This window comes from Coregonus clupeaformis, chromosome 20 (assembly GCF_020615455.1).
Source record: "Coregonus clupeaformis isolate EN_2021a chromosome 20, ASM2061545v1, whole genome shotgun sequence".
Classification (NCBI taxonomy): Eukaryota; Metazoa; Chordata; class Actinopteri; order Salmoniformes; family Salmonidae; genus Coregonus; species Coregonus clupeaformis.
In genome coordinates this window covers 27,085,503-27,113,228 of record NC_059211.1, presented here as the reverse complement: position 1 = coordinate 27,113,228, position 27,726 = coordinate 27,085,503, and the positions used below count along the sequence as shown (strand labels likewise).

General features: G+C 42.8%; 2 protein-coding genes across 2 annotated transcripts; both read right to left on the bottom strand.

Annotated features, from left to right (window-relative positions):
- Positions 1-217: 217 nt before the first annotated feature.
- alg6 (ALG6 alpha-1,3-glucosyltransferase) lies at positions 218-19,421 on the bottom strand. The gene is made up of 14 exons (XM_041840073.1): positions 19,243-19,421; positions 18,820-18,904; positions 18,618-18,707; positions 18,353-18,441; positions 17,671-17,753; positions 17,445-17,509; positions 15,463-15,648; positions 12,007-12,142; positions 8,833-8,918; positions 7,645-7,729; positions 7,491-7,561; positions 6,112-6,180; positions 4,092-4,287; positions 218-794 (listed from the first exon to the last, which is right to left on the bottom strand). The coding sequence occupies exons 1-14, from the start codon at positions 19,322-19,324 to the stop codon at positions 591-593; spliced, it is 1,527 nt and encodes a 508-aa protein (XP_041696007.1). The 5' UTR covers positions 19,325-19,421; the 3' UTR covers positions 218-590.
- A 6,450-nt stretch (positions 19,422-25,871) lies between these two features.
- foxd3 (forkhead box D3) lies at positions 25,872-27,322 on the bottom strand. Its single transcript, XM_041838583.2, has one exon. It carries the CDS (start codon positions 26,996-26,998, stop codon positions 25,904-25,906), a length of 1,095 nt encoding a protein of 364 aa, XP_041694517.1. The 5' UTR covers positions 26,999-27,322; the 3' UTR covers positions 25,872-25,903.
- Between the last annotated feature and the right edge of the window lie 404 nt (positions 27,323-27,726).

Sequence of the window (27,726 nt, the reverse complement as noted above, 5' to 3'; positions counted from 1 at the left end):
AAATGTTATTAATATTTTTTTAAACTAAATTAAATGGTTGGAAGACATGGTTTGGCTCATTATTGTCTGGCTATGACATACTGCAAAACTATTACCGTCAGTGATTTAGCTAGCTGGGAGACGAGGAGAAGATAGACACTGGATTTTATTTGAAACTGCTTCGGACGGATCCAGTCTGTGCTGGCATTATGGCTGTAAAATCCAGGTTCACCAAGAATTCATGAGGTGATTTTATTTTTCAAGACAAATACTCAATTGGTACAAAATAATTGTAATGATGATACAAACATTTGAAAATATTGAACAGTCAAGTAAAAAAAATGAATTCTAAGCTTGATGTACATAATTAGGCACTGACAAAACAGCAACCATTCATGTTGACAGGAGGGTTCTCTCTAGAAAATAAAGATTCTAAATGATTGGCCTTAGTCTGGTAGTTGGTTCATGAGCCTTATTGGTCTATGGCGCTCATTGACTGAAGCACTGTGCTTAGTAAGTTCTCTCTTTCAGCTGGGTGGCGACTACACAGTTCTTCAGATTTTTCCACCCTAATGACTACTCAGTTCTGGTTCTTCCTCCCTTATAATTACTCAGTTACTTTTCTTCTGGTTCTTCCTCCCAGGTGGTGGCGGCTCGGCAATCTGGACAATGTTGAAGTAGAGGAAGAGGCCCAGGAAGTGGTGGTATGAGAACACAGACACCAGGAGTGGAAACAAATCAGGCAGCTGGGCCGGAGGGGCCAGCACCACGCTCATCAAGCTCAAACCAGCCATGGCCATGATGGAACAATAGAACTGCAGGAGAGATTGAGAGAGAGTTCAGTTCCTTCTTTTTCAAGGGAGTTAAGCCATCACAGGATATAAGCCAAGAGCCAAGGCCCTCTCACAGCCCAGTAGTGGGCCTCAAATTTCGATTTCAATTCCAGTCTAATCAGAAAGTGAACTTGACAAGGGATTCAAATTGATCAATTATCTATTTAGATGGGCTTTATTAATTAAATAAACAAGTATTTCCTGGGCCCTAGTCATAACTACTCAAACTAGACAAGACGAAAACACAATTTTTTAGACATCACATGACCATCCCTCATCACAAGCTGATGTTTATTTTAGCCCAGTCCGGTGTGTCCCGAACGGAAAGGCAAACAGAGTGTTGGTAGAAGGATCAACATGTCTATTTGGGACCCAGGGATCAGTGAGGGTAGGTGGCGGTAAGCACCTCCGTATGAGACCAACCCCATGAAACCCTAGACCCATCACTGGGCATCCTTATTTACGCCTCTTGTATAAATAAATATGTCTAAGCAAACCTCTGTTAATGACTCTATAAAAAGACACCTTCTGATCTCGCACAGCTCCGTCTGGTGGCGGTGTCTCTGGCTATGTCCCAATCCCAAATGGCACCCATCCCAATGGCCCATCCTATTCCCTATATAGTGCACTACATTTGACCAGAGTCCTCTTGCCATAAGTAGTGCACTATATAGGGAATATGGTGCCATTTGGGATGCTTCCCCCCCCTCCCATCTGTCTCTAAAGGAGGGGATGGTGCAGCAGCAGAGTTGGCCAGGGCCAGGCAGGCACTTCAGAGATGCCTGTAACTTAAATAAGTGATAAATAATACTTGGGGCCTGGCAGTGGCTTTCATCCGGCAGGTAGCTTAGCGGTTAAGTGTTGGGCCATTAACCGAAAGGTCACTGGTTCGAATCCCAGAGAAAAATCTGCCGTTCTGCCCTTGAGCAAGGCCCCAACAACAACTGCTCCCTGAGCGCACATTTCAGTTGAATGCATTCAGTTGTGCAAATGACTAGGTATCCTCTTTCCCATCCCAGGCAGCCTAAACGGCTTACAGTACAGTGGCATTATCTTTATTTATACAGTTGGAGATGTATATCTTCTCACGCTGATGCCATTCAGGTTAGGGTTAGAGCTGCTGTGCTCAAGTATGTAGCTACCACCTAAGACTATTAGGAAACAGCCACGCTCAAGGTCCTAAACGATATTATAACCGCGATTGATAATAGACAGTACTGTGCAGCCGTCTTCATCGACCTGGCCAAGGCTTTCGACTCTGTCAACCACCGCATTCTTATTGGCAGACTAAATAGCCTTGGTTTCTCAAATGACTGCCTCGCCTGGTTCACCAACTACTTCTCAGATAGAGTTCAGTGTGTCAAATCGGAGGGCCTGTTGTCTGGACCTATGGCAGTCTCTATGGGGGTGCCACAGGGTTCAATTCTTGGGCCGACACTTTTCTCCGTGTATATCAATGATGTCGCTCTTGCTGCTGGTGACTCTCAGATCCACCTCTACGCAGACGACACCATTTTGTATACATCTGGCCCTTCATTGGACACTGTGTTAACAAACCTCCAAACGAGCTTCAATGCCATACAACAATCCTTCAGTAGCCTTCAACTGCTCTTAAACACTAGTAAAACTAAATGCATGCTTTTCAATCGAACGCTGCTAGCACCCGCCCACCCGACTAGAATCACCACTCTCGACGGGTCTGACCTAGAGTATGTGGACAACTACAAATATCTAGGTGTCTGGTTAGACTGTAAACTCAACTTCCAGACTCACATAAAGAATCTCCAATCCAAAGTTAAATCTAGAATCGGCTTCCTATTTCGCAACAAAGCCTCCTTCACTCATGCTGCCAAACATGCCCTCGTAAAACTGACTATCCTACCGATCCTTGACTTCGGCGATGTCATTTATAAAATAGCCTCCAACACTCTACTCAGCAAATTGGATGTAGTCTATCACAGTGCCATCCGTTTTGTCTCCAAAGCCCCATACACTACCCACCACTGTGACCTGTACGCTCTTGTTGGCTGGTCCTCACTACATGTTCGTCGTCAAACCCACTGGCTCCAGGCCATCTATAAATCACTGCTAGGCAAATCCCCGCCTTATCTTAGCTCATTGGTCACCATAGCAGCACCCACCCGTAGTCTGCGCTCCAGCAGGTATATCTCACTGGTCATTCCCAAAGCCAACACCTCCTTTGGCCGCCATTCCTTCCAGTTCTCTGCTGCCAATGACTGGAACGAATTGCAAAAAATCTCTGAAGCTGGAGACTCTTATCTCCCTCAATAACTTTAAGCATCAGTTGTCAGAGCACCTTACCGATCACTGCACCTGTACACAGCCCATCTGAAATTAGCCCACCCAACTACCTCATCCCTATATTGTTATTTAATTTGCTCTTTTGCACCCCAGTATCTCTATTTGCACATAATCTCTTGCACATCTAGCATTCCAGTGTTAATACTATTGTAATTATTCTGCACTATAGCCTATTTATTGCCTTACCTCCATAACTTGCTACATTTGCACACACTGTATATATATTTTTCTGTTGTATTTCTGACTTTATGTTTTTTTTTTTACCCCATATGTAACTCTGTGTTGTTTTTGTTGCACTACTTTGCTTTGTCTTGGCCAGGTCGCAGTTGTAAATGAGAACCTGTTCTCAACTGGCTTACCTGGTTAAATAAAGGTGAAATAAAAAAAATAAAAAAATAAAAAAAACACCAGCCATAGAAACAGGCTGCTATGAAATTACTGTGACAACAAGCTTCTGATCACCAGTTAATAGAGGACCACAATGTTTAGTCTTTTTGTGTATATAATCCTCTGTCATTTTGGTACATGTATTTTTTGCCTGGTGTGGCTTTTTTTTTGTATTTCAAATTGTCAAATAAAATCTAAAATCGGCTCATCTCCCTACTAACTTGAGTAAGGTAAAGAAAATATTGGAGCACCCCTGCCCTACCCACTACTAGAACAGACAGACAACATTGCAACTATCTGCCTGGTAAAACAATCTGGGTCACACTTTATTTGGATAGTATGAAGATGGAAAATCTGGACTCTGTTTATGGGTTAAGGTTAGGATAAAGGCTGTGGTTAGTAGATAGATGAAATGTTACTGATAGTATGTAGAGCATCTACAGATGGACTATCCAGATAAAGAGTTTGCTTTGCAATCTGATACATTTCTTGCTATGAATGAATGATGACAGGCATATGGGGTAGTGCAATGTGAAAGGGTATTTGTTCACACCACTAGGCCACACTTACTTTCCACTTGGTGACTCTGCCGAGGTCCATGCGGCGCATGCAGATGAGGAGGAGGCGGCGGTAGGGCCCCAGACGTAGCTTGTCCTCTGAGCAGTGCTCCAGGGCCGAGAGCAGGTAGACAGAGAAGAACAGGAAGGCCAGGGAGGTGACGACGTACGGCACCAACAAACCATCCTTCAGAAACAACGGCAGCATGCTGCAGAGGGAAAGAATACAAGAACAATGTAGCCTCAAACACAGCCTTAGTAGGGCCTACTTAAATCCAACAAAACCCCATCCATTGGCAAAATACCTATAACATTTTTTAAAAATACATTCAGATGCTCTTACAATAACTGTGCTTAAGCAACCATTTGACTAAATTATGCAATCATGTCTTCAATTTACCCAAACAAAAGATGTACACTATACATACAAAAGTATGTGGACACCCCTTCAAATTAGTGGATTCGGCTATTTCAGCCACACCGTTGCTGACGGGTATAAAATCGAGCACACAGCCATGCAATCTCCATAGACAAACAAACATAGGCAGTAGAATGACCTTACTAAAGATCTCAGTGACTTTCAACGTGGCACCGTCATAGGATGCCACCTTTCCAACAAGTCAGTTTATCAAATTTCTCCCGGTCAACTGTAAGTGCTGTTATTGTGAAGTGGAAATGTCTAGGAGCAACAGGCTCAGCCGCAAAGTGGTAGGCCACACAAGCTCATAGAACAGGACCGCCCAGTGCTGAAGCGTGTAAAAATTGTCTGTCCTCGGTTACAACACTCACTACCGAGTTCCAAACTGCCTCTGGAAGCAACGTCAGCACAATAACTGTTCGTCGGGAGCTTCATGAAATGGGTTTCCATGGCCAAACAGCCACACACAAGCCTAAGATCATGCGCAATGGCAAGCGTTGACTGGAGTGGTGTGAAGCTCTCCGCCATTGGACTCTGGAGTGACGAATCACGCTTCACCATCTGGTAGGCCGGCGGACGAATCTGGGTTTGGCGGATGCCAGGAGAAAGCTATCTGCCCCAATGCATAGTGCTAACTGTAAAGTTTGGTGGAGGAGGAATAATGGCCTGGGGCTGTCTTTCATGGTTCGGGCTAGGCACCTTAGTTCCAGTGAAGGGAAATCTTAACGCTACAGTATACAATAACATTCTAGACGATTCTGTGCTTCCAACTTTGTGGCAACAGTTTGGGGAAGGCCCTTTCCTGTTTCAGCATGACAATTCCCCCGTGCACAAAGCGAGGTCCATACAGATATGGTATGTCGAGATCGGTGTGGAAAAACTTGACCTGCTTGCACAGAGCCCGGACCTCAACCCCATCGAACACCTTTGGGATGAATTGGAACGCCGACTGCGAGCCAGGCCTAATCGCCTGACCTCACTAATGCATTTGTGGCTGGATGGAAGCAAGTCCCTGCTGCAATATTCCAACATCTAGTGGAAAGCCTTCCCAGAAGAGTGGAGGCTGTTTTAGCAGCAGAGGGGACAAACTCCATATTAATGACTTTGGAATGACGAGCAGGCGTCCACATACTTTTGGTCATGTAGTGTATGTCTTCAACAATGGGTGGAGTGGAGATGCACAATGCGAGCCATGCCAGTTAGACAGTTCTAGAGGCCCATAGAATGCCCTGCTGTCCCAAAACATGCTTAGAGAAGAGGTATGTTGACTATGCAGTGTAATCCACAGATATCCCTACACTAAACCACACACACAACAATTAGTACTGCCGGAAGAATTTAACGACAGCTGGGGTGAAAGTTAGTAGTACTAACTTAGTAGTCAGCTTCATCTCCTCTCTGACTCTTCACAAATAAAATCCTCCAAAGAATATCAACACAAAAAAATTCATCTGACAAAGCATCCTATACTTTTTGAGGATTTTGCTAACAGCGATTTTTACAAGTTACATTTAATGTACAAGATTGTACTTTTTATCGAACGGTCTCTCCTATGACCTTTAACCTGGTCTGTTGTTATTGGTCCACTATAGTTTCCCCTACTGTAGCTTCCTACCTGAAGGTGGAAGCCTGTAGAAACCAGATGGCTGGCAGAGGGAGGTCATTCAGTAGCAGGCAGACTGGCCTGGAGGCAGACACAAAGTATTAGAGGAGAAAGGGTTACACACACTTAAGTTATACACACTTTATTTAACAACAAACAATATGGGCCCTGGTCAAAAGTAGTGCACTATATAGGGAATAGGGTGCCCATCGCTCCCAGAGCTTCTAATTACAGTAGTACAGGGGATTGAACCCCAAAAAATCTAATCGTTTAGTTCTGAACAGAACCATTATTTTTTCTGTTTCGTTCCACTGTTCCAAAATAAAGTTCTGGACCGGTTCGAACACAAAAAAAGTACAGTTTTATATCGTTCCTTTCTGTTCCTTTTTAAACCTGAAATCTTTTCTTTTTTTTAAACATTAGCTCAACATTCAATTACTTCACCAAGCACTGCGAATAGAGCAGCTTGCTATGGAGCGGGCAAGCTATAGTTGTTTTAGCCTAGGCAGCCGATAGTGCATGGGCGCTATCGGCTGCCTAGGCTATAGCTGTTTACATGTGCGATGGACAGACAAGTGTAGGGCGCGATATGCGAATGAAATTTTGCGGGTAGGGAGAGACCGAGAGAGGGTGGAGGAGGAGGCTTGGCTTGAAGCGCTGGGCATCTTTTTATGACATGCATTATCTGAATTATGCTCTCAGAATTATACCTACGGAGTAGCAGATTCTACAGAGGAACTTTGAATGTCTATGGACTTCCGAGAGTTGGCTTAAAGTTGGACCAGAGCTAGCTAACAAGCTTGTGTGTGAGGGCTTTGCATAGGCGCCTTGTTGTGGGACCCCAACAAAATGCCCGCAACATAAAATAACGTTATTAACAGGTTCCCATACTTTTAAAATAACGGTTCTGTTCCAGAACAGTATAGATCACTTTCGTTCTGATTCTGTTCCCAAAAAAATTTAAAATAAATAAAATACAGTTATGTTCCCTGAATCGGTTCCAACTCCTGTTTGCGTGTCCAGTTACACCCATTCCTATAGCCCCAATAATTGATCCACCACAAACAATGTCCTCCTCCTCTTCTCCACAGCCCGGTGTTCCTCCCTAATCCCTGGACATGCATTACTGACTGATTCAGGGACAGACAGGTGGGAGATATAACTCAATAGTTAATAAAGCAACAAATCAGCCTAATCTAGATGATTAGATCAGCAAAATTTGTAACCAAATCCCACCGCTCAGTAAAACCTTGATAGCCTAGCGATTACAGCTGCCTGTTGCTTTTTACATACTGCACTGCAGTCGGTGAGTTAAATGATTATGAACCGCATGCAGCCAGGAAGGCACACACGCATGCGAACACACACCCCTACTCCTCCCCTCTACTCACAAGGCAGGCAGGAGGATTGATTTCTCGTGGACTTGGAAGGAGAAAAGGAAGAATGCCAGAGAGGAGTTGACCTGAAATGACAGTTTACACAGGTTAGCATTACACCATTCTCTGTAATCAAACATCAGTAAAAAGTACAAAAATAGTCACTTACCAAGGCAAGTTTTAACTGCCAGAATGTAGGTTTCATCAACAGTTTTATAGATGAAGGTAGGATAGCCAGGAGAGTGGCGGTCAAACTGAAAACAAAACAATAACAGAAGAATGATGTAATCTATCAACAAGACTATGATCAATCTGTCTAAACAGTGAAGGGCCCAGCCCTGAAACCTAACCTTCGGGGTTAAACTGAACCGTGCGGCTGCTCTACTGCAGGCTTGTTTTAACCCAGCCTGGTCAAACCATAAGACCCCAGCTATGTGGGAAATGTACCAAATACTGGCTTCGCTTAGGGCAACCCAGCATTAGTTTAACCCTTCAATTGTCACTCACAGAGGATAGAGACACAGGAAGGGAGGGGGGCCAGGGAGGTACGGTAGGGCAGCTGTATCAGGCCTAAAGGGCCCCTGGGGAGAGGGGTATCTGGACCCCCAACACGGGGCAAGAGGGGTGTGCTACAGAGGTGGGGGTCATGGTGATTTGGGGATACAGTTCCCAGATAACGTCCCACAGGTGATCCATCCTGTTATTTACGTTGTGAGACAGTCTTGACAGAAACGTAGTAGTAACATGCATATACATTAATACATTATCCAGTAGTCCACTTCTATTGTAACGATCAGGAGACGAGTGATCCATTGTTTTATGACACATTCTACAGCAAGGTATCCCTCCCCCAAACATAGTTATTATAATATTCACCCATGGCCAAAAAGCTCTAGTGTTTTCATTTGTTTTAATACACTAGAGTCCTTGAAGTCCCAGTTAATCCCTGGTCTTAACAGTCTGGCAGAAAGGTGTGCATCCTGTGCAGAGTGCACACAGCACCCCTAAATATAGCCCCACAGGTTATTCAAGCACGCACCACCACAACATGAGAAGGGTTCTATGACTGATTGACTGTAGCATCTTCTCATTCATAAGGACCTTGGAGGAGAATCAGCTTTGACTGGCATAACACTTCATGTCAACACAGAGAAGTTAGCTAACTGCTGTTTCTCAAACAGAAATGGTTCAAATAGTTTCTGTTAGCATTCCAAATCTGAAATCTCATCAGCAGATTTCCAATAGTTGTCAGAGTGCCCATAGCAGCTGGTAGTGATCAGTATCTCAGTATTCAAGGGATAATCTTATTTTCACTCTGTGAGAGAGCGTGAGATGGAGAGATAAAGAGGGGGATTACCTGAGGTAGAGCTGGGTATCAGTGGACAGGATGGTCTTGATCTTTATTAGGACATTCAAGCTGCACCATGTGTTGGCCACTTTATCCTGTCAACACACACACACTTTCTAATAAGAAAATAAATATGTCTCATAGCTCACTTCCTATAACGATGCAGAACCAATAGATTGATCATATTCCTTATTGTTAATGAAGTGTTTATTATCGATGTGAATCATTAAAATGAGTTACAAAACTCATTACAAGGGTTTCAAATGTAGAAAAGCACAAATATGGTATGACAGTACGCTGCTTTAAAAAGCATTCAGTTTGGAAGAGAAGGCAAACAAGTGGCTTTTGCTCCAAGTGATCATTTCCCAACTGAAAGTGCAATAAGAATTCCTTCTGTGCATTCCACAGTGCATTTGTACAGGAGCGCTTCGGGAAGCATTACCAGCCTCATAAATCGCCCGTCAGGTGCTAGGGAATGGGATGTCACTAGAAGCTATGCACTTATTTGTAAACTTGGGGACACAGGGTTAAATGTTCAGAGATAATCACATTACGACAATTTCCGCATACTTCGGCACATTCACATTCAGACCACCCCACAGAAGAACACTGTCACAGTGTCTGTCCAGTGTCCACCAACCACAACACCCAAGGCATAGTTATGACCATTGGAAAACAGATCCAAAATGTCTGCCTTAACGACGGTCTTTGCGTTTGGGGTAGCTAGCAGGAAATGGAGGACTGAGGACTGACTGTGTGATTCATGTGATTTATGGCCTTAGCAGTTGTTCTGAGATCAGATATTAAGATGTTAAGGCCCCCTGCTGCTTCTACTGGCTGTGATATGACACAACGTAGAAATACAATGCATAGATTACACTGTAGTCTAATCATGTCTTGTAATAGTGTGGTCTCTTCTATAGGGTGAATTTATATGTGGTCCACTGGGCCTTGCTACAGCTGCTCAGAGCACAGCTGTGTGTGTGGAGGTTACAGACAGGCCCAGTCAGCAGGCTGTCTGTCCTGCCGACGTCGAGGCCCCGCTGTAGCCCACCCCAAATAACTACCCTACCGGAATGTCCTCCAATGCCGCCTGGGCTGAGGGCTACACAGGAACCTGGGTTTCGGCTGCAAATGCGGGTAAGTGCCGTTGGCGGCACTCCTCACCTATAAGCCAGCTTGGAATTTCACAGGCTGCAGCATTTGGTGCCATTTTTGTGAAGCAGGAAAACAGAGACGGACAGAGTGCTGCGCCGTGGGTAAATGTACAACTTACCCTCCTTCTTCCTCCCCCCACCACCCCTTCTCACCCTGTCCGCTTGTCCCAGTCCAGCTTCTGCTTACGTGCACAATTTCACAATGAGTTCAGGCAGGCTTCTCCTGGAGCCCCTCGCTCCGTGGGGTATAGAGGCACTCACACCTTGTGTATTATGTTTGTATCATTTCATAAACAAATAACTGCCACCCATACGGCCACCCTGACCAGCCTCACAAAGATCAGCTTTAATATTGCAGATAGATTGTGGGCTCTATCAATTTAATTGTCTGCATCATTTCCAATCCCCCTTATATTTATTTATTTGTACTTTCCCCCCTACCATCCCTACCCTGATCGGACAACAATACTTCTACTGCTACTTACCGCTATTTTCGCTCACATGTACGGTGCATGTAGTTAAATAATTATACACATATTCCTAATTCCTTTTTCTGCAGGTTCTAGATTTTCACCCAGTGGCCAATCCACCATTCATTCTGATCTTAACTCCAACCCTCCCAAGTCCACAGATTAACCCATCTTTCCCAGTATAATGCCATTCTGATTTTAACTCCAACCCTCCCAAGTCCACAGATTAATCCATCTTTCACAGTATAATGCCATTTTGCTATTTCCTTCTGCAATACATCCCTCCATCTTACTATGATGTCTTACTGAACTACTGAAGGGTCCTGAACCTCCCTATTTGTAACATTTCTACTGACATTGCCCTAAAAATAAATACTTTACCCAAGAGTACAATGATATTTCCCATTGACTGATCGTGGTTTTTCAGATCCCCTAACAATACAGTTTGCAGGTCCATCTGAAACCTGATATTATGACATAACAACCATTCCTGGACCTGAATCCAAAAGTGAGCCACTGATCGACAGTATCAGAAAATATGTTCTATTGATTCTGTTTCCTTGTGGCATAGTCTGCACAATGCTGACTGTTTAATTTTCAATTGCTTCACAAATCACCGCACCTTGGGTGCCAGCACACGGCGGGCACAGGGCAGGCTTCAAAAAGTAGAGCAGCTGGCCTTGGCCTCTGAGCTGCCAACCCCCCCCAGTAACGGTGTTGCTTTACCTCAGCAGCTCGACCATGACACGCTTTCAACGGCGGCGTGGAAGTGTTGCGATGCTCTAAGGAATGTCCCCAGTGTGAGCCATCGCTGTCCGTCTGTCTTTCATTTCCCCCCTCCGCACCTCTCCTCCCCTCTCTTCCTGTATGGCCTTGCTGGGTGTACATACACGCGTGTAAATTCGCTTCTCAAGGATGCAGTAGTTTTTCAAGGACGCAGCAGTTTAGCTGCCAACGTTTTGCACAACGAATGGGTGCACTCTGACACGCATAGTGTTGGCCCTTGGCACAGAACCACGCATCACATGGCTAAAACATGGCCCCGCAATGATGTGCTGAAAAGACCCTGGCAGTAAAGGTGTTCGATTTATCTTTATGCCCCCCCCTCCCCCCGAACCTGATCTTCTGACCTTTCACCATTTTATTCCTCTGTTTTCTTTGATCCTGCAGGGGATCCATTTCCAATTGGCTAAGCACAGAGGAATTGATGGAGGGTAGCAGGTTGTGTATGTAAGAGCATGTAGGCTGTGCTGTGAAGAACAGGGGGCGCAGCGTACCACTCCTGTCTACGAGGGCAGCATTTTGTTGACTACCTTAAACCTCCTCGTCTTTCTAACACCAACTGATTTCGACTTGGCAGATAGTGTGGTCTCTCAAGATTGGGCTGTGGGTGGAGAACCTGGTTTGGGTTACTCTGTTGGTCTCCAGAACATTCTAGAAGCTTTAGGTGACTCACGTCGAAGAATGTTAGGGAAACCACTTGACTTGATAGTATGACTAATTGCCTTGAACACTGAAACCTTTTTGGGGGTCACTCTCAATCACACAGTACGTACCTCGAAGAGGCCTCGCCCCACAGGGAAAAGGCGGTGCACCATCTGCAGGACCTGGCCAGGGTCAGACAGGAAGGGCAACCAGCAGAGGGCAAAGGTCACCAGGACTGTTACAGCGATCTTCACTAGCAGGAACAACCTGGGTGGGTGGTGGATGAGGAAACAAATGATAAAGTACACCGAACCTTTAAAACTGTCCCAAAACATAAACTCCCAAAACTGACTAAGATACCCAAAACTGGCTACGTTTACATGTACTGTAAAGCAGTGAAACATGATCATTCATATTGTCAACAGTATTCATTGGCTGAATCTCACATCTCTCTCAGCACATCAGCTGTGAGTGGAACTATCCACATCCCAAGTTAGTCAATGTATGTTGTGAAAACCATGCATCAGCTAAAAGTATTTCACAGTAGGTCAGCTGTAGAAGCTGTGTGGTGATAAAGTTGCACACACAGGAACAGCCGAGGAGCTTGGGCATGGCCATAATGTCATCTGGACATATCTTCCCCTGCCCATATAATCTAGCTATCCATTAGCTACCAGATGCCCATGGTACATTGTTACTAGATAGACAAATGCGGGGACACTAGCAACAGTCATCCAATCTGATTGCCTCGCCTGTTTGGGAGAGTGGCAGAGTGGGGAAAATGTAGGATACTTTATGGGGCCATGTTTTGTGGGAAGGGCTATACAGACTTTTGTGACCTGCAAACCGACTAGCGTTAACTGTAACCTAACCAAACCTAATTTTAACCAATTCTGAAATTAAATATTGATTTGCATGTCAGAAAAGTCTGTATAGCACTTTCCATGTTTTGTCCACTGGCTACAGAAAGTGGTGGATTCTGGGTATTACTTTAAAAATAATTGTGCTGATTCAAATAAATGTTAATAATGAAAATAATATAATCTGATCTTTAATGCTTTTGGGAGGGATCTTAGACCATTCCTCCATACAGAATCCTTCCTTGTTATCCTTGATCTGCGCTTATGGACTGCCCTCTTCAATTCACTGACCGAGTTTACCTTGTATATTTATTGGCTTTTTATTTCAATATTTGCACTCTATGCACACTCACAGGGCCCTACACACTCACACACATTGTCACACAAACACTCACTCCATCATTATCTCACTCACACATAATATGCACATATATTTATACTGACTCTACACACCCACTCACATACAAGCTGCTGCTACTCTGTTTATCATATATCCTGTTGCCTAGTCACCTTACCCCTATACATACAGTGCATTCGGAAAGTATTCAGACCCCTTGACTTTTTCCACATTTTGTTACGTTATAGCCTTATTCTAAAATGGATTAAATAAAAACAATTACTCATCAATCTACACACAATACCCCATAATGTCAAAGCGAAAACAGGTTTAGAAATTCTTGCAAATTTATTCTAAATGAAAAACAGAAATAAATACCTTATTTACATAAGTATTCAGACCCTTTGCTATGAGAAATGGTCACTCTGACATAGTTCCTCTATGGAGATGGGAGAACCTTCCAGAAGGACAACCATCTCTGCAGCACTCCACTAATCAGGCCTTTATGGTAGAGTGGCCAGACGGAAACCAGTCCTCAGTAAAAGGCACATGAAAGCCAGCTTGGAGTTTGCCAAAAGGCACCTAAAGACTCAGACCATGAGAAACAAGATTCTCTGGTCTGATGAAACCAAGATTGAACTCTTTAGCCTGAATGCCAAGGGTCACGTCTGGAGGAAACCAGGCACCATCCCTACGGTGAAGCATGGTGGTGGCAGCATCACGCTGTGGGGATGTTTTTCAGCGGCAGGGACTGGGAGACTAGTCAGGATCGAGGGAAAGATGAACGGAGCAAAGTACAGAGAGATCCTTGATGAAAACCTGCTCCAGAGAGCTCAGGACCTCAGACTGGGGCGAAGGTTCACCTTCCAACAGGACAACGACCCTAAGCACACTGCCAAGACAATGCAGGAGTGGCTCCGGGACAAGTCTCTGAATGTCCTTGAGTGGCCCAGCCAGAGCCCGGACTTGAACCCGATCAAACATCTCTGGAGAGACCTGAAAATAGCTGTGCAGCGACGCTCCCCATCCAACCTGACAGAGCTTGAGAGGATCTGCAGTGAAGAATGGGAGAAACTCCACAAATACAGGTGTGCCAAGCTTGTAGCGTCATACCCAAGAAGACTCAAGGCTGTAATCGCTGCCAAAGGTGATTCAACAAAGTACAGAGTAAAGGGTCTGAGTATTTATATAAATGTTATATTTGTCATTATATACTTTGTCATTATGGGGTATTGTATGTAGATTGATGAGGGAAAAAAACAATTTAATCTATTTCAGAATAAGGCTGTAACGTAACGTGGAAAAAGTCAAGGGATCTGAATACTTTCCCAATGCACTGTATCTACCTCCATCACTTCAGTATCCCTCCACATGTAAATATGGTATTGGAACTGACATTTTAAATATTTCCTTACTTTATTGTGTATTTCATATTTATTTTTCTTATTTCTCGCATGTTTCTTTCTAGTAATACATTGCAATTGATTATTACAATGTTAAATTTTTAGTTTGCATTTCACTGTATTTGTGCATGTGACATTAAAACTTGAAACAAACCGCAGGTTTTCAAAGGGTTTCAAGTCCGGAGACTGAGATGGCCATTGCAAAATGTTGATTTTGTGGTCAATTAAACATTTATTTTTGGATTTTGATGTGTGTTTAGAGTTATTGTCTTGCTGGAAGATCCACTTGTGGACAAGTTTCAACCTCATGGCAGAGGCAACCAGATATTTGGCTAAAATATCCTGGTACTGGGTAAAGTTCATGATGTTGTTGACCTTAACAAGGGCCCCAGGACCAGTGGAAGCAAAATAGCCCCATAACATCAAAGATCCACCACTATATGTTACAGTAGGTATGGGGTTATTTTCTGCTCATGCATTCTCATTTAGACGCCAAACCCACCACTGGTGTGCGTGGACAAATAGCTCTATTTTCATGTCATCCAACAGATGTAAATATTGGAGTTTGCTAAACGGCATTGACACTTGGATTGGAACCGGTGCATTGGTCAGATGACATCAAAATAGAGCTCTTTGGCCACTCAGATCCCTCCCAATAGGTTCTCGCGCTCATAAAACATTTTAGAAAAAGGCTCAGTGCGGTTATCCTCGCAAGGTAAGGTATTGAAAACAGGAGCGTCTAATTTTGACCACTACCTTTTTGAGAAAAAAATATATGAATGTTAAACAAAACCTCTTTCTCTTAGTATAAAATAATATAAATTCCATAGTTTTCAGCATACAATACAGCTCAGTATTTGAATAATGTATACAGTCATTTTTGCACATCTTTATCAAGGGTGTCAATTTCAGACCCCACTGTATATCATCTCACCACACACACAAACCCCCTTAGCCAGGGGTGTAAGTCTAAGTTAGCTAACTCACCCTCGACCTGCCAGGCCCTGCTTGAAACACTTGCCCAGTAGGTAGCAGAAGAAGGGCAGGGAGTGGTAGAGCTCCATCTGTTTGTAGTTGAGGGCCAGGACGAAGGCCAGAGAGCCCAGCACGTCCCAGCCCAGACCCAGACCCACCACACCCCATAGGGCCAGCCCCAGGCTTATACTGTTGTATCTGACGCCCAGTTAAAGAATGCATAGTCATGATGGTACTGTTACCGGCTGCTCTGCTATGCCTCATTCATACAAATCAAGGTCCCCTATCAAACTGGTTCTACCATGATTCATCTCATTATTTATAATCACACTGGCTGTACAGTCGTGGTCAAAAGTTTTGAGAATGACACAAGTATTGGTCTTCACAAAGTTTGCTGCTTCAGTGTTTTTGGATATTTTTGTCAGATGTTACTATGGTATACTGAAGTATAATTACAAGCATTCCATAAGTGTCAAAGGCTTTTATTGACAATTACATTAAGTTTATGCAAAGAGTCAATATTTGCAGTGTTGACCCTTCTTTTTCAAGACCTCTGCAATCCGCCCTGGCATGCTGTCAATTAACTTCTGGGCCACATCCTGACTGATGGCAGCCCATTCTTGCGTAATCAATGCTTGGAGTTTGTCAGAATTTGTAGGTTTTTGTTTGTCCACCCGCCTCTTGAGGATTGACCACAAGTTCTCAATGGGATTAAGGTCTGGGGAGTTTCCTGGCCATGGACCCAAAATGTCGATGTTTTGTTCCCCGAGCCACTTAGTTATCACTTTTGCCTTATGGCAAGGTGATCCATCATGCTGGAAAAGGCATTGTTCGTCACCAAACTGTTCTTGGATGGTTGGGAGAAGTTGCTCTCGGAGGATGTGTTGGTACCATTCTTTATTCATGGCTGTGTTCTTAGGCAAAATTTTGAGTGAACCCACTCCCTTGGCTGAGAAGCAACCCCACACATGAATGGTCTCAGGATGCTTTACTGTTGGCACGACACAGGACTGATGGTAGCGCTCACCTTGTCTTCTCCGGACAAGCTTTTTTCCGGATACCCCAAACAATCGGAAAGTGGATTCATCAGAGAAAATGACTTTACCCCAGTCCTCAGCAGTCCAATCCCTGTACCTTTTGCAGAATATCAGTCTGTCCCTCATGTTTTTCCTGGAGAGAAGTGGCTTCCTCGCTGCCCTCCTTGACACCAGGCCATCCTCCAAAAGTCTTCGCCTCACTGTGCGTGCAGATGCACTCACACCTGCCTGCTGCCATTCCTGAGCAAGCTCTGCACTGGTGGTGCCCCGATCCCGCAGCTGAATCAACTTTAGGAGACGGTCCTGGCGCTTGCTGGACTTTCTTGGGCGCCCTGAAGCCTTCTTCACAACAATTGAACCTCTCTCCTTGAAGTTCTTGATGATCCGATAAATGGTTGATTTAGGTGCAATCTTACTAGCAGCAATATCCTTGCCTGTGAAGCCCTTTTTGTGCAAAGCAATGATGACGGCACGTGTTTCCTTGCAGGTAACCATGGTTAACAGAGGAAGAACAATGATTTCAAGCACCACCCTCCTTTTAAAGCTTCCAGTATGTTATTCTAGCTCAATCAGCATGACAGAGTGATCTACAGCCTTGTCCTTGTCAACACTCTCACCTGTGTTAACGAGAGAATCACTGACATGATGTCAGCTGTTCCTTTTGTGGCAGGGCTGAAATGCAGTGGAATTGTTTTTGGGGGATTAAGTTCATTTTCATGGCAAAGAGGGACTTTGAAATTAATTGCAATTCATCTGATCACTCTTCATAACATTCTGGAGTATATGCAAATTCCATCATAAAAACTGAGGCAGTAGACTGTGAAAATTAATATTTGTGTCATTCTCAAAACTTTTGACCACGACTGTACATACATGGGATGACAAGAGATGGTCATGATTTTGAAATAATAATAATATGATCCAGTGATAGAAATAGCTTGGGTTTTTAAAGGATACTGGAAATGCCCGTAGTCAATTAGAATAAGGCCTGGATAGAGCAGGATACAGAGGACTGTGCAGACCTAGGCGAGAAGAGAACACAACACATTATAGTGAGACGGGCAGGTAATGCCAATGCAATACAGTATCTTTGTTCTTCTAGTTCTCAAAACTGAGACTGCACTTATTTTTAGTTAGGAGCACATCAAATAGAGGGAATGTAAATGTCTGAATTCTGCCTTACCTTCTTTTTGTTTGATCCTTCACTGAGGTAAAAACTGTAAAGAACAACAGCAGGAATGTATATCAGCAGATCTGCAATAAGAACTGAGCAAAGATACATATATTCAGTCCCACAAATGAATAACAAGTGACTGACCATGTTCTTCGTTGGTGTCTCACTCCTATGTGACGCTCATCCCTAAACCAACAGTCAGTGCAGAGAGGGGAGGGGAGGGGAGGGGAGGGGAGGGGAGGGAGGGAGGGGAGGAGAGGAGAGGAGAGGAGAGGAGAGGGGAGGGGAGGGGAGGGGAGGGGAGGGGAGGGGAGGTTGTGCTCTGACGTTATACAGTGCTTCTTCTTGTGATAAATGAATGACATATAATCTGTCATATTGTGACACGGGATAGGCATATGCAGAAAGAAAGCAACTTCTTTCTATCCAGTAGTCACGTGTGTATGTCTCTCTTGTTGGCATAATAAACAAATAATAATTTATAGTCGTTTTATGTAAAGTGTACGCAGAGAGAAAGAGACAAAGCAATCAGTATACCACCATATTTGGTGTACATTAGATTTAAGTGATACTGCAACACTAACAACAACAGGCGGTTGCAATAGCTGTTTGATGTGTACTGTTCTTTAACCTGTCTGTCAATAGCTGTTTGATGTGCACTGTTCTTTAACCTGTCTGTCAGTAGTCTTACCTGTGGCTCTCATAAACAACTTATGTCCATAGCTTTCATGACCTCGAGACGCATGCAACTCCACCCAGTCTGGGTTTATCAGCATGGCCCTGCAGGAAAGCACAACATAGTAATATAATCATAATAACCATAATATATGCCATTTAGCAGATGCTTTTATCCAAAGCGACTTGCAGTACTGTGTGCATACACTTTCGTACGGGTGGCCTCAGCAGGAATCGAACCCACGATCCTAATGTTTGTGTGTGTGTGCCCTCAGACTTACACATGTGCACAGAGAAGGCTGTGGTAGGCTGTGAGGGGGGGGTAGTCCAAACCCCAGTAGTTTAGGTTGTTGTCTGTAGTGTTGAAGTACCTGAAGGATGAAAACAATATTGAGTTATCCTAGCTATTGCTTAGAAACAATATAAAACACAACAAAGATGCAAGACAGGCCCATAGGCTATTAGACAGGTGCATAGACCAACCATTCATGAACAGGCAGATTGTATGTCACTTCTTGCCAGTGCCTTTGAGCTTCGTAGTCCCCGAACATGGGTGGTTTGCCTGCCCCTGAAAATAAGAGAAATGGGTGAAAATGCTGCTTAATAATAATAGCTAGCTAGCTTGCTTGAGCAAATATGCAGAGGAAGAGATTACAGTCCTGCTGCTGAACAGTGGCTAGCTAGCAAGCTGACTCATGTTTCTGTCTGTCTAGCAACCTAATGTCAAAAATCATTGCACCAAAATACCGGTTGCATTTTACCACTCAAAATCAAACATTTGACAAGTTTACAATGTCAAGCTAGCTAGCATTTCTAGCTAACTACGTAACTATGAAACAGAGAGCTGTCAGATCCCTGCAGGTGCAACATTAGCATAAAGCTAGCTAGCAATGGTCCACTTCCTACCTGAATAAGAGTTCAAGGATACAGCCCATCTCGCTGTAAGACCGAGCAAAACACAAAGGGACACAAGGCTCCAGTTCTCCATCCCCGAGACAATAAAACAGCTTTATTAATTGCAACAAAATACTATAACTCTCGATGCATGCTGCAGCTTCCGTTCAGGATTGTTGTTTAAACTTCCTGAACACGTCAGCGCACGCGCCGGCTGATGACGTTTCGTGGTACCTCTCTCGGTTCATTGTTGGTCAGAGATGGATGATGTGACGATAGAGAATATTCGATTTCAATCAAAAGCGGAATAAACCGAAACCGACATTATCACATCATATGTCAATATGCACAAATAGTGATGGTAAGAAGTGCGAAAGAAGAATGATAGTGAAGGATTTCGCTACTTTGGCTATTTGTTCAAATATGTGATTTGGACATTGAGGGAATCAGTTTTTCCACAAGTAGGCTAGCCTATACACTCTTAGAAAAAAATGGTGCTATCTAGAACCTTAAAGGGTTCTTCGGCTGTTCCCATAGGAGAACACATTGAAGAACCATTTTGGGTTCCAGGTAGAATCCTTTTGGGTTCCATGTAAAAACCCTTTCCAAGCACCCTTTTGGAACCCTTTTTTCTAAGAGTGTAGTTGGCCACATGGGCTTAAGCAGTTTGTTTGAGGTTACATTAGCTAATAGACTATAATATGAGGCATTATTTTGACCCACATGATAAAATAACGCTTATAGTCTGAGACTTCAGTATGTGCTATGATAAGGCATGATTTTCTATGAAGGATTGACAAACAAGAGAGGTAACGATATGTGACAGCAATAGGAGGTAGTTTATGAATATGCAAATACTGTAGCACAATATATTGTATCACCAACGTGCTTGATGTCACCCCCAGTATACTGTCTATCTGCCCAGAGGCACATCCTGTATGACCTTTCAGTCCGGTGACATCTACAACCATGTCTCTGTTTCCATTCCGAGGGGTGAGAAGTTGTTGGATGAAACACGTCACTTCTTTGTGGTTCACGCATCAATTATTTATAAATAATAATAACCTTGGACAACTGCTGATTTGCAATGACACTTTCATTACAATGAGAAGCCTATAACTCGTTGGTGGCCATTAGTTATTAATACCCTGGTGTGCCAGCTTCACTTTGTCATTTATTGCTTCATCTCTGCGCCTTTTAAATATTCAATAACTGCTGTATCTACATTTACTGTCTATGATCTGGCCGGGCTTGTCACCCCTGCTATAATGCTATAATGAAGGCTTTCCACGTATTGCTTGACAATGCACTATGTTCAAACTGGCACCCTATTCCCTAGTGCACTATATAGGGAATAGGGTGCCATTTCAGTCGCAGAGACAGTCTTTGGTTGTTTCTTTATCTTCATGTTTGGAATGATAGATACGGTAGGTAGGTAGGTAGGTAGGTGGGTAGGTAGGTGGGTAGGTGGGTAGGTAGGTAGGTAGGTAGATAATAGTTTTATTTACACCATTAATAATATGCCATTTAGCAGACGCTTTTATCCAAAGCGACTTACAGTCATGCGTGCATACACTTTTGTGTATGGGTGGTCCCGGGATCGAACCCACTACCCTGGCGTTACAAGCGCCGTGCTCTACCAGCTGAGCTACAGAGGACCACAATACATGTGCCACAATAGAATAGAGTGGGCCATGGTTGTGGAGAAGGAGATGAACCAATGCAGCCTTGTGCTTTGTGTGCGAATGCCACTGGAGTCTATGTTTCTTACTTTACCTATGTTTTCTACCAGTCCATTAGAGTGGGGAATGGAAGGAGAAGAAGATGACAGAATACAGCCTTGTGCCTTAGTTGTCAATGCACCGTAAGCCTTGTCTGTATGATTATTTCTTTACACATGTTTTCTACCACTCCTATATAGAATGGGGAACGGTTGTGGAGAAGGAGATGAAGGAATGAAGTACCCTCATCATCATCATCCTCATCATCAGGTTGACCAATGACTGATAATGCTTCTGGACTTTATTGGATGAAGAGATTCATTAAGTAAGTAGCTAAGTAACTCTAACCTAGTATTATGACAATAACAACATTGTAATAGCACAATGGCAGTGGTAGTTAAAAGCAACAACCAGGTATGCAACCATAATAATAATATGCAACCATTCTGTTTTATTTGCACAGGTAATAAACACAGTTCATTATTGATCATTTGTCATAGATCACAGGTAATTATTTAAATGTTTTTGTAGATTTCATTACACACACACGCACAAACACACACACACACACACACACACACACACACACACACTCCCAGTAAATTGCACTTTGGATCAACTGAAACACTTGTCCTTGGACAAAGGGAAATTAATCAATAAAGTATTTTTTAAGAAACAGTGGGCAATAGGTCTACAAAACAGAGAGATTATTGTGGGAATGCGTCATCTGGAAAATAAGCAATGTGTCATCTGGAAAATGGATGAATGAAGTATTCTTCCTTGTAAAATAAAAAAAAGGCTACATAAAATGAACATTCCCAACTGAAACATGTTTTATAGTATAGGCAGTAGAAAACAGAGCGATCATTATGGGAATGTGTCATATCATCTGCAATATTAGAGGTCCATACTAGAGAATTACTTTTATTGGGAGAATCAATGTGTTTGCTGTCAACCAGATGACAAAGGCCAGTAAGTCCCCTCTTTCATTGTGTACTGATCCTAATTGTCTTGTGTTCTTTGTTTTATGTATTGTAGGCCTTGTAGATGTGAAAAACAAACACTAAGGACACATTTATACACATGACACAACTGTGCATAAACATCAATTTACAAAAAACGTGTCTAACAAAGTTAAGAATATGCTACTGTATTAATATTATTTGATTTTTCACTCAAAAGGCCTTGCAATACTCTGCTGTAAGAGCAGCATCAGCTAAGCTTTAATCTACAGCCCAAATGTACCTTCTGTATTAATTCAAACCTATTTCTATTATGTGAAGTAGATTATGAGCACCTCTGTGGCGGTCCATGCTGTTTGTGCTGTCAGTGTTGAGTGTGTCTCGGGGTTGTGGGAACTGCTTGTTCTCACTGTCCATACAACCCACCTGTGCAGCCCTCGAGAGCAGGTGCAGCTACAAAGGTCAACGTTGTGTGTGGGTGTGAGCGCCGGGCTATCTACAAAGCGCAGAAACGTTCAACAAAGCTCTATACTGTAGGCTTTTTAGGCCTCCCGAAAACGGAAATGCATCCAAACATTTGCGCGCAGGTCATCATCCTTCGCGTGTTGTAAGCCATTTCGTTGGAGAAGATGTAGCATATATAAGTATGATTATTAGCCTCGCCACATTTTAGATAGTAGTCTACTAGCCTATATCAATCTATATTCCTAAATTAAAACCTTAAAACCTTCTAATGGCTAAACCAGGCTTGTGGGGAATGCGTAATTTACATCCGATACATTATTTGATCGAGGCCTATAGCCTATATAAAATAATTAAATACCAATTAGAATTGTATTAATAGGCTAAATATTATCGTTATTCTTGTCCATAAATAGGCTATGCTTCTTTTTTTGGGGTCTTATTTCAAGTCAAAATAGGCTACTTTCATATGGGCTCCCATTTCGTTCCATTTCAAATAATGTATTATGGGAAAGGCAATTCTGTCTTTGGGCACAATATGAAACGACTTACATATCCTACACAACAGTCCGTCCAAGCAACTTGAGATTGTACAAGAATAAAATGTAAAGGTATGAACTTTGGCCTAATATTTAGGCTTACATTATGCAGCTAATTACTTTGAGGATTATGATATGTCAAAATGAGTTTGCAGCCCCGTCAGTGTGTTTCTGTGAATATACAGAACTTGATATGCTACCTAGGTAATAACTCGAGGAGCTCCGGTGGTCCACAGTTGCAATACCCGTCGAATGTTATTACTTGACGTCAGGTATATAAAAAGCAGGAATCTATTATAACCTTGCACTTGTTAAAGAGTCAACTCTTTCCCACCAGCTGCCCCTAAAATAGACACACGATTAAAACCCGTTGAATCTAAACAATTTCACAGTGTCCCTACTCCAAGATAAATCAGATCGACCCAAACCACTCAGTATTAGCCCACTTACGCCAACAGATGTCGGATAGTCACCCATGTAATGCTCCTGGTTGGATATTTAGGCCTTATGTTTCTCTGTGTTTAAATCGCTTTGCACAAGAATAAAGGTGTCAATAAACGCCACCTAGCGATTTCCACAAGTCATTGCTGTTACACGGTTATGTGTGTGTTATTGTGGGCTACATTGTTTGAACAGTAAATGAACAGAATGTTTGAACAGAATGTCTCCTTCGAATAAAAGCTATATTCTTACCAAACTAGTACCGTAATTGCATGACAATATAGACTATATGTAGGGATATATTTTCTCCGATGGTTTTGTTTTGCTAGAGAGCAATTGTTATAATGCCTACTCAATTACCATTTATTGCTTTTACCTAAGACATAATAGAGATTATGGTAGTAATTATGAGACACATATACCAACATTTGTCAGTCATAGTTTTGTTGGAAAATAACCACCTTGACAATTAAAATGAATGTAAACATTTTAATGAACAACCGTCGGTTGATAAGCAGCATTCATTCACTAATTTCGATTAGACCTTGCATTAAGATACTATAGGATCAACAGCCTATAGAAGTCAACGTAAATCCCTTTACAAATCTCCCCTCACAACGAAGTCCGAAGGTCTACATTTCAATACATTATTTGTCCTCGCAAGCCAGTAGGCCTGACTATAAATGCTTATATGTCATCATATTTTATCTATGTCTGGGCTTTATTTAAAAGAGAAGCCCCTGCATCGCTACGCCCTGTAAATCACCGACGGTATGTGATATCAAACTGTGCTTTGACGCGAGGCATCGGAGCAATGCGCATAAAAATGTAGTCTCATCTGAAGGAATAAGGAGTCAGTCGTGGAATGGGCGCCCCGTTACCCAGTGTCATTGAGAAGCACTGCCTCAGCAGCTTCTTCAGACTGAAAGTTAATTCAAGAAGAGAGTCCTTTCTCTGTTCCCATGAGTATCAGTTAAATATAGCCCCCTAACCCCTGTGCACCGCCACCGGCCACACACACCATCCACCATTTGCTGTTTGTGTAAAACTGATTAGCCAGACACAACTGTGAAACTAAGTGTTACTTTAATAGTAGCATCACGCAAACATATTTATATCTCCTCGGTTTCTCTTGTAATATGATACCATAATGTCTCGGCATTTACCAGTTATGCTAAAGAGCATCTGCACTGCATAACATTTCTCATGAGTAAATCCACTCTCATTTTCATGGTAGTAATGTTAGTGAAAACATTAGTAACAGCTTATTGATAATAAACTATTTTACTATTTTGATCCACCAAAGTCATTTTCAGACCAGTTCTAATGATTTCATGTTTGTTTTTAAGTTTTGTCTATAATAAAATAACGAGGAGGCAGAATCGAGCGTTCTGTGGCATTATAAGTAGCCTAATTCTTGATTAGTATTTAGACCTATATGCTATTAAAGATAACATCTATTTAATTGTTTTGACATCTGTAAATAAGCCAACATAACGTACTAGCACAAATAGGCTATAATGATATAGCCTAGTTATTGTCATGCCAAATGATAACAAGATTTGATCATAACAAACCACAAAATAACTTTAAAAACAGTTGAATGTAACTGTAAATTGAAATTGATAATGAATTGATATTAAACTAAGGTAAACATTTCCTAATTCGTAATATCAATAGCCATATTTTATATTAAAGAGATATTACATTTGAACTAGGCCTATAGGATATGACATGTGTTTCAGTTGACTAATTCATTACTTGCTCGCGGTAATAAACATGTCATTACACTCTCACTTAATTGTCATGGCAATAGAAATATTGGAATTTCAGAGGCCTACCTTTTATTATTGGCCTTAAATTAAATGCACCTGGTTTGTAATCTTGTTTTGATTGTTTAATGTGATAACATTTTTATCAATTTGTTTACAAAACCTGTACTGGTATTTTGTCATATCCCAGGCACTTTTCCGATTATTTCCTACTATTAAAATGGTTTCAATTAGAGACGTTTCAATAATTATCACAAATCAGACCTATCAGATAATTCAAAAACTACATAAAGAAAATGAATACTGCTAATGCTTCTTTCTTTATATTTATTAACAAATTATTCCAGTTTACAACACAATAGAGCTACATAGAATACATATATTTCAATTTATAAACAGACCATTTGTCCAGACTTAGAATAAGAACATGTTGTATCTTGTATGAACAATCAAACAGAAGTGTTGATTATTTTAAACTATAAGTGAGCTAGCTACCAGTTACAAAATAACATATAAAATAATATCAGGAAAGCTTGTCTATAACTATAATTGTTGTACAATTCAAACAACGAAATAAAATAAGTAAAAGTCAAACAAGTAAAAGTATTTCTTTTTACAAATATGTACAAATATTACCTGTACAGATAGCATTCCTTTTCTTTTCTCCTTTGTTAGTCTTTACATGGCTACAGATTGGTACACATCTTCCAGTGCTGCATGCCTATTTCGTGCTGTACGCCCCCCAAGTCTCTAGAAAAGTGAGTATTTTATTGAGACTATTGAGGCCATTTGGACACTGCGGTTACTGAGGGTAAAAACTGTCCCGACATGATATTAGATGGCATGCTAAGCATTGGTGCAATAGCTGCTGTTGTCCTGGTTAGGGCATGTGCGCTCAACAACGCCGATTGAACAGTCACCGGAGGCCGCATGAAAGTCTGTGCACTCGAGGAAGTGGATACCCCGATGATGTTTTCTATACTGAAAGACGGTCTACTGGAGGGCTCGGACTTTATCATAGACGCGGTGCTCAGGCTGTTTAGCTGCATCTGTAGGCTGGGGCTGAGCTGAGAGTTGAAGGCTTTTCTGTTCAGCTCAGCGGAGGACAAGAGAGGGACAGTCGGGGGAAGCATGGGACCTACAGGGTGCATGTAAGGGTACATCCCCGCTGGATGGGTGTAGGCTGGGTGAATTCCATAGTGACGTCCGTAAGGATTCCCAATACTGTAAGCCCCAAAACTTTGCATCATGAGGGCTGTCTGGTCCCTGAGGATGTCTGGCTGGTGCCTCTTGAATCGTTTCCTCCTCCTGAGGAAGCTGCCGTTGTCAAACATATCTTCCGACTGGGGGTCCAGTGTCCAGTAGTTGCCCTTACCAGGGTTGCCCGGCTCCCGGGGGATTTTCACGAAGCAGTCGTTCAGTGACAGGTTGTGCCGGATGGAGTTCTGCCAGGCTGGAAACTTCTCTCGGTAGTACGGGAACCGGCTGCTGATGAACTCGCAGATCCCGCTGAGTGTGAGTTTCTTCTGCGGGCTCTGGAGTATAGACATTGTGATGAGCGCGATGTAGGAGTAGGGGGGCTTCACCAGGCTGTTTTTCGGCTTGCTGCTCATGGCACCCGACGCGCTCTCCGTGCCGTCCGCTTTGGTCTCTCCCTCCCCGGCGCTCTCGCAGGGACTCCCGGACCTGTCCTTCACTTCTATCTCCTCCACCTCCTCCGAGCGGTCTTGCATGCCCCCCTGGCTGTCGCAGTCGCTGTCTCGCTCCATTCCCTCATCGCCTTCGCCGACCACGTCGATATCCACATCCTCGGCAGTGAGCACTGTCTGACCGGACATGTCGTTGGCACTGTTGCCACCAGACAGGGTCATCACAGCTTACTTTACCGAGGAACAACCAGGGATCTAGGTGAGGGTGCGCGCGCGGCCCGTCCGTTGCCGTCAGATCGGATGTCGCCGGATTCTAAATGCAGGTCAGACCGGCCTGCCAGAGAAACTTAAACTTCAGAAAATATTTCTCCAGTCGAGTAGCCTAGTAGTCTTCTTAAGGGTTTTAGTTTTGGTGTGTGCGCTTCACGCCTCGATGTCCTTCAATCGCTATTTCCTAGTAAGAGTGGTTTAAGAGTGTGAAGTCAAGATGACACATGCTTTTAAAGCCGGTTTTAAGGACTGTCTGATAGATTACTTTTCCAGTTTAAGATATACTATCAGTGCCGCCACGTGATTGGGTGACGTCAGACGTCCCCCTGCTAAACCATGCAAACTGAAGTTGTTTCATGGATTTGTCAACAAAGGGACAACAGTAATGCTGCTTTCCACTACTTTCTGTCTGTGTTCGTCCGTCATAGACCATTTAACGGTACCGGGGGGGGTATGAAAATTGGCCTACATGATTGAAAGATCTGATGCACATTTTATCTCGGGGCTGCACTAAAACCAAATCTTAACTTTGCTTAAACAAATTGCTTGTGTTGAATGCTGCTGAATGAAAACGTCGACAGCTAAGTTAATTTAGTCTCTTCTAGTTATTATTGTGTGCTCGTCTTTATGTTGCATGGGATATAATAATTTTATTACATTGGAAAATAGAGTCTATAATT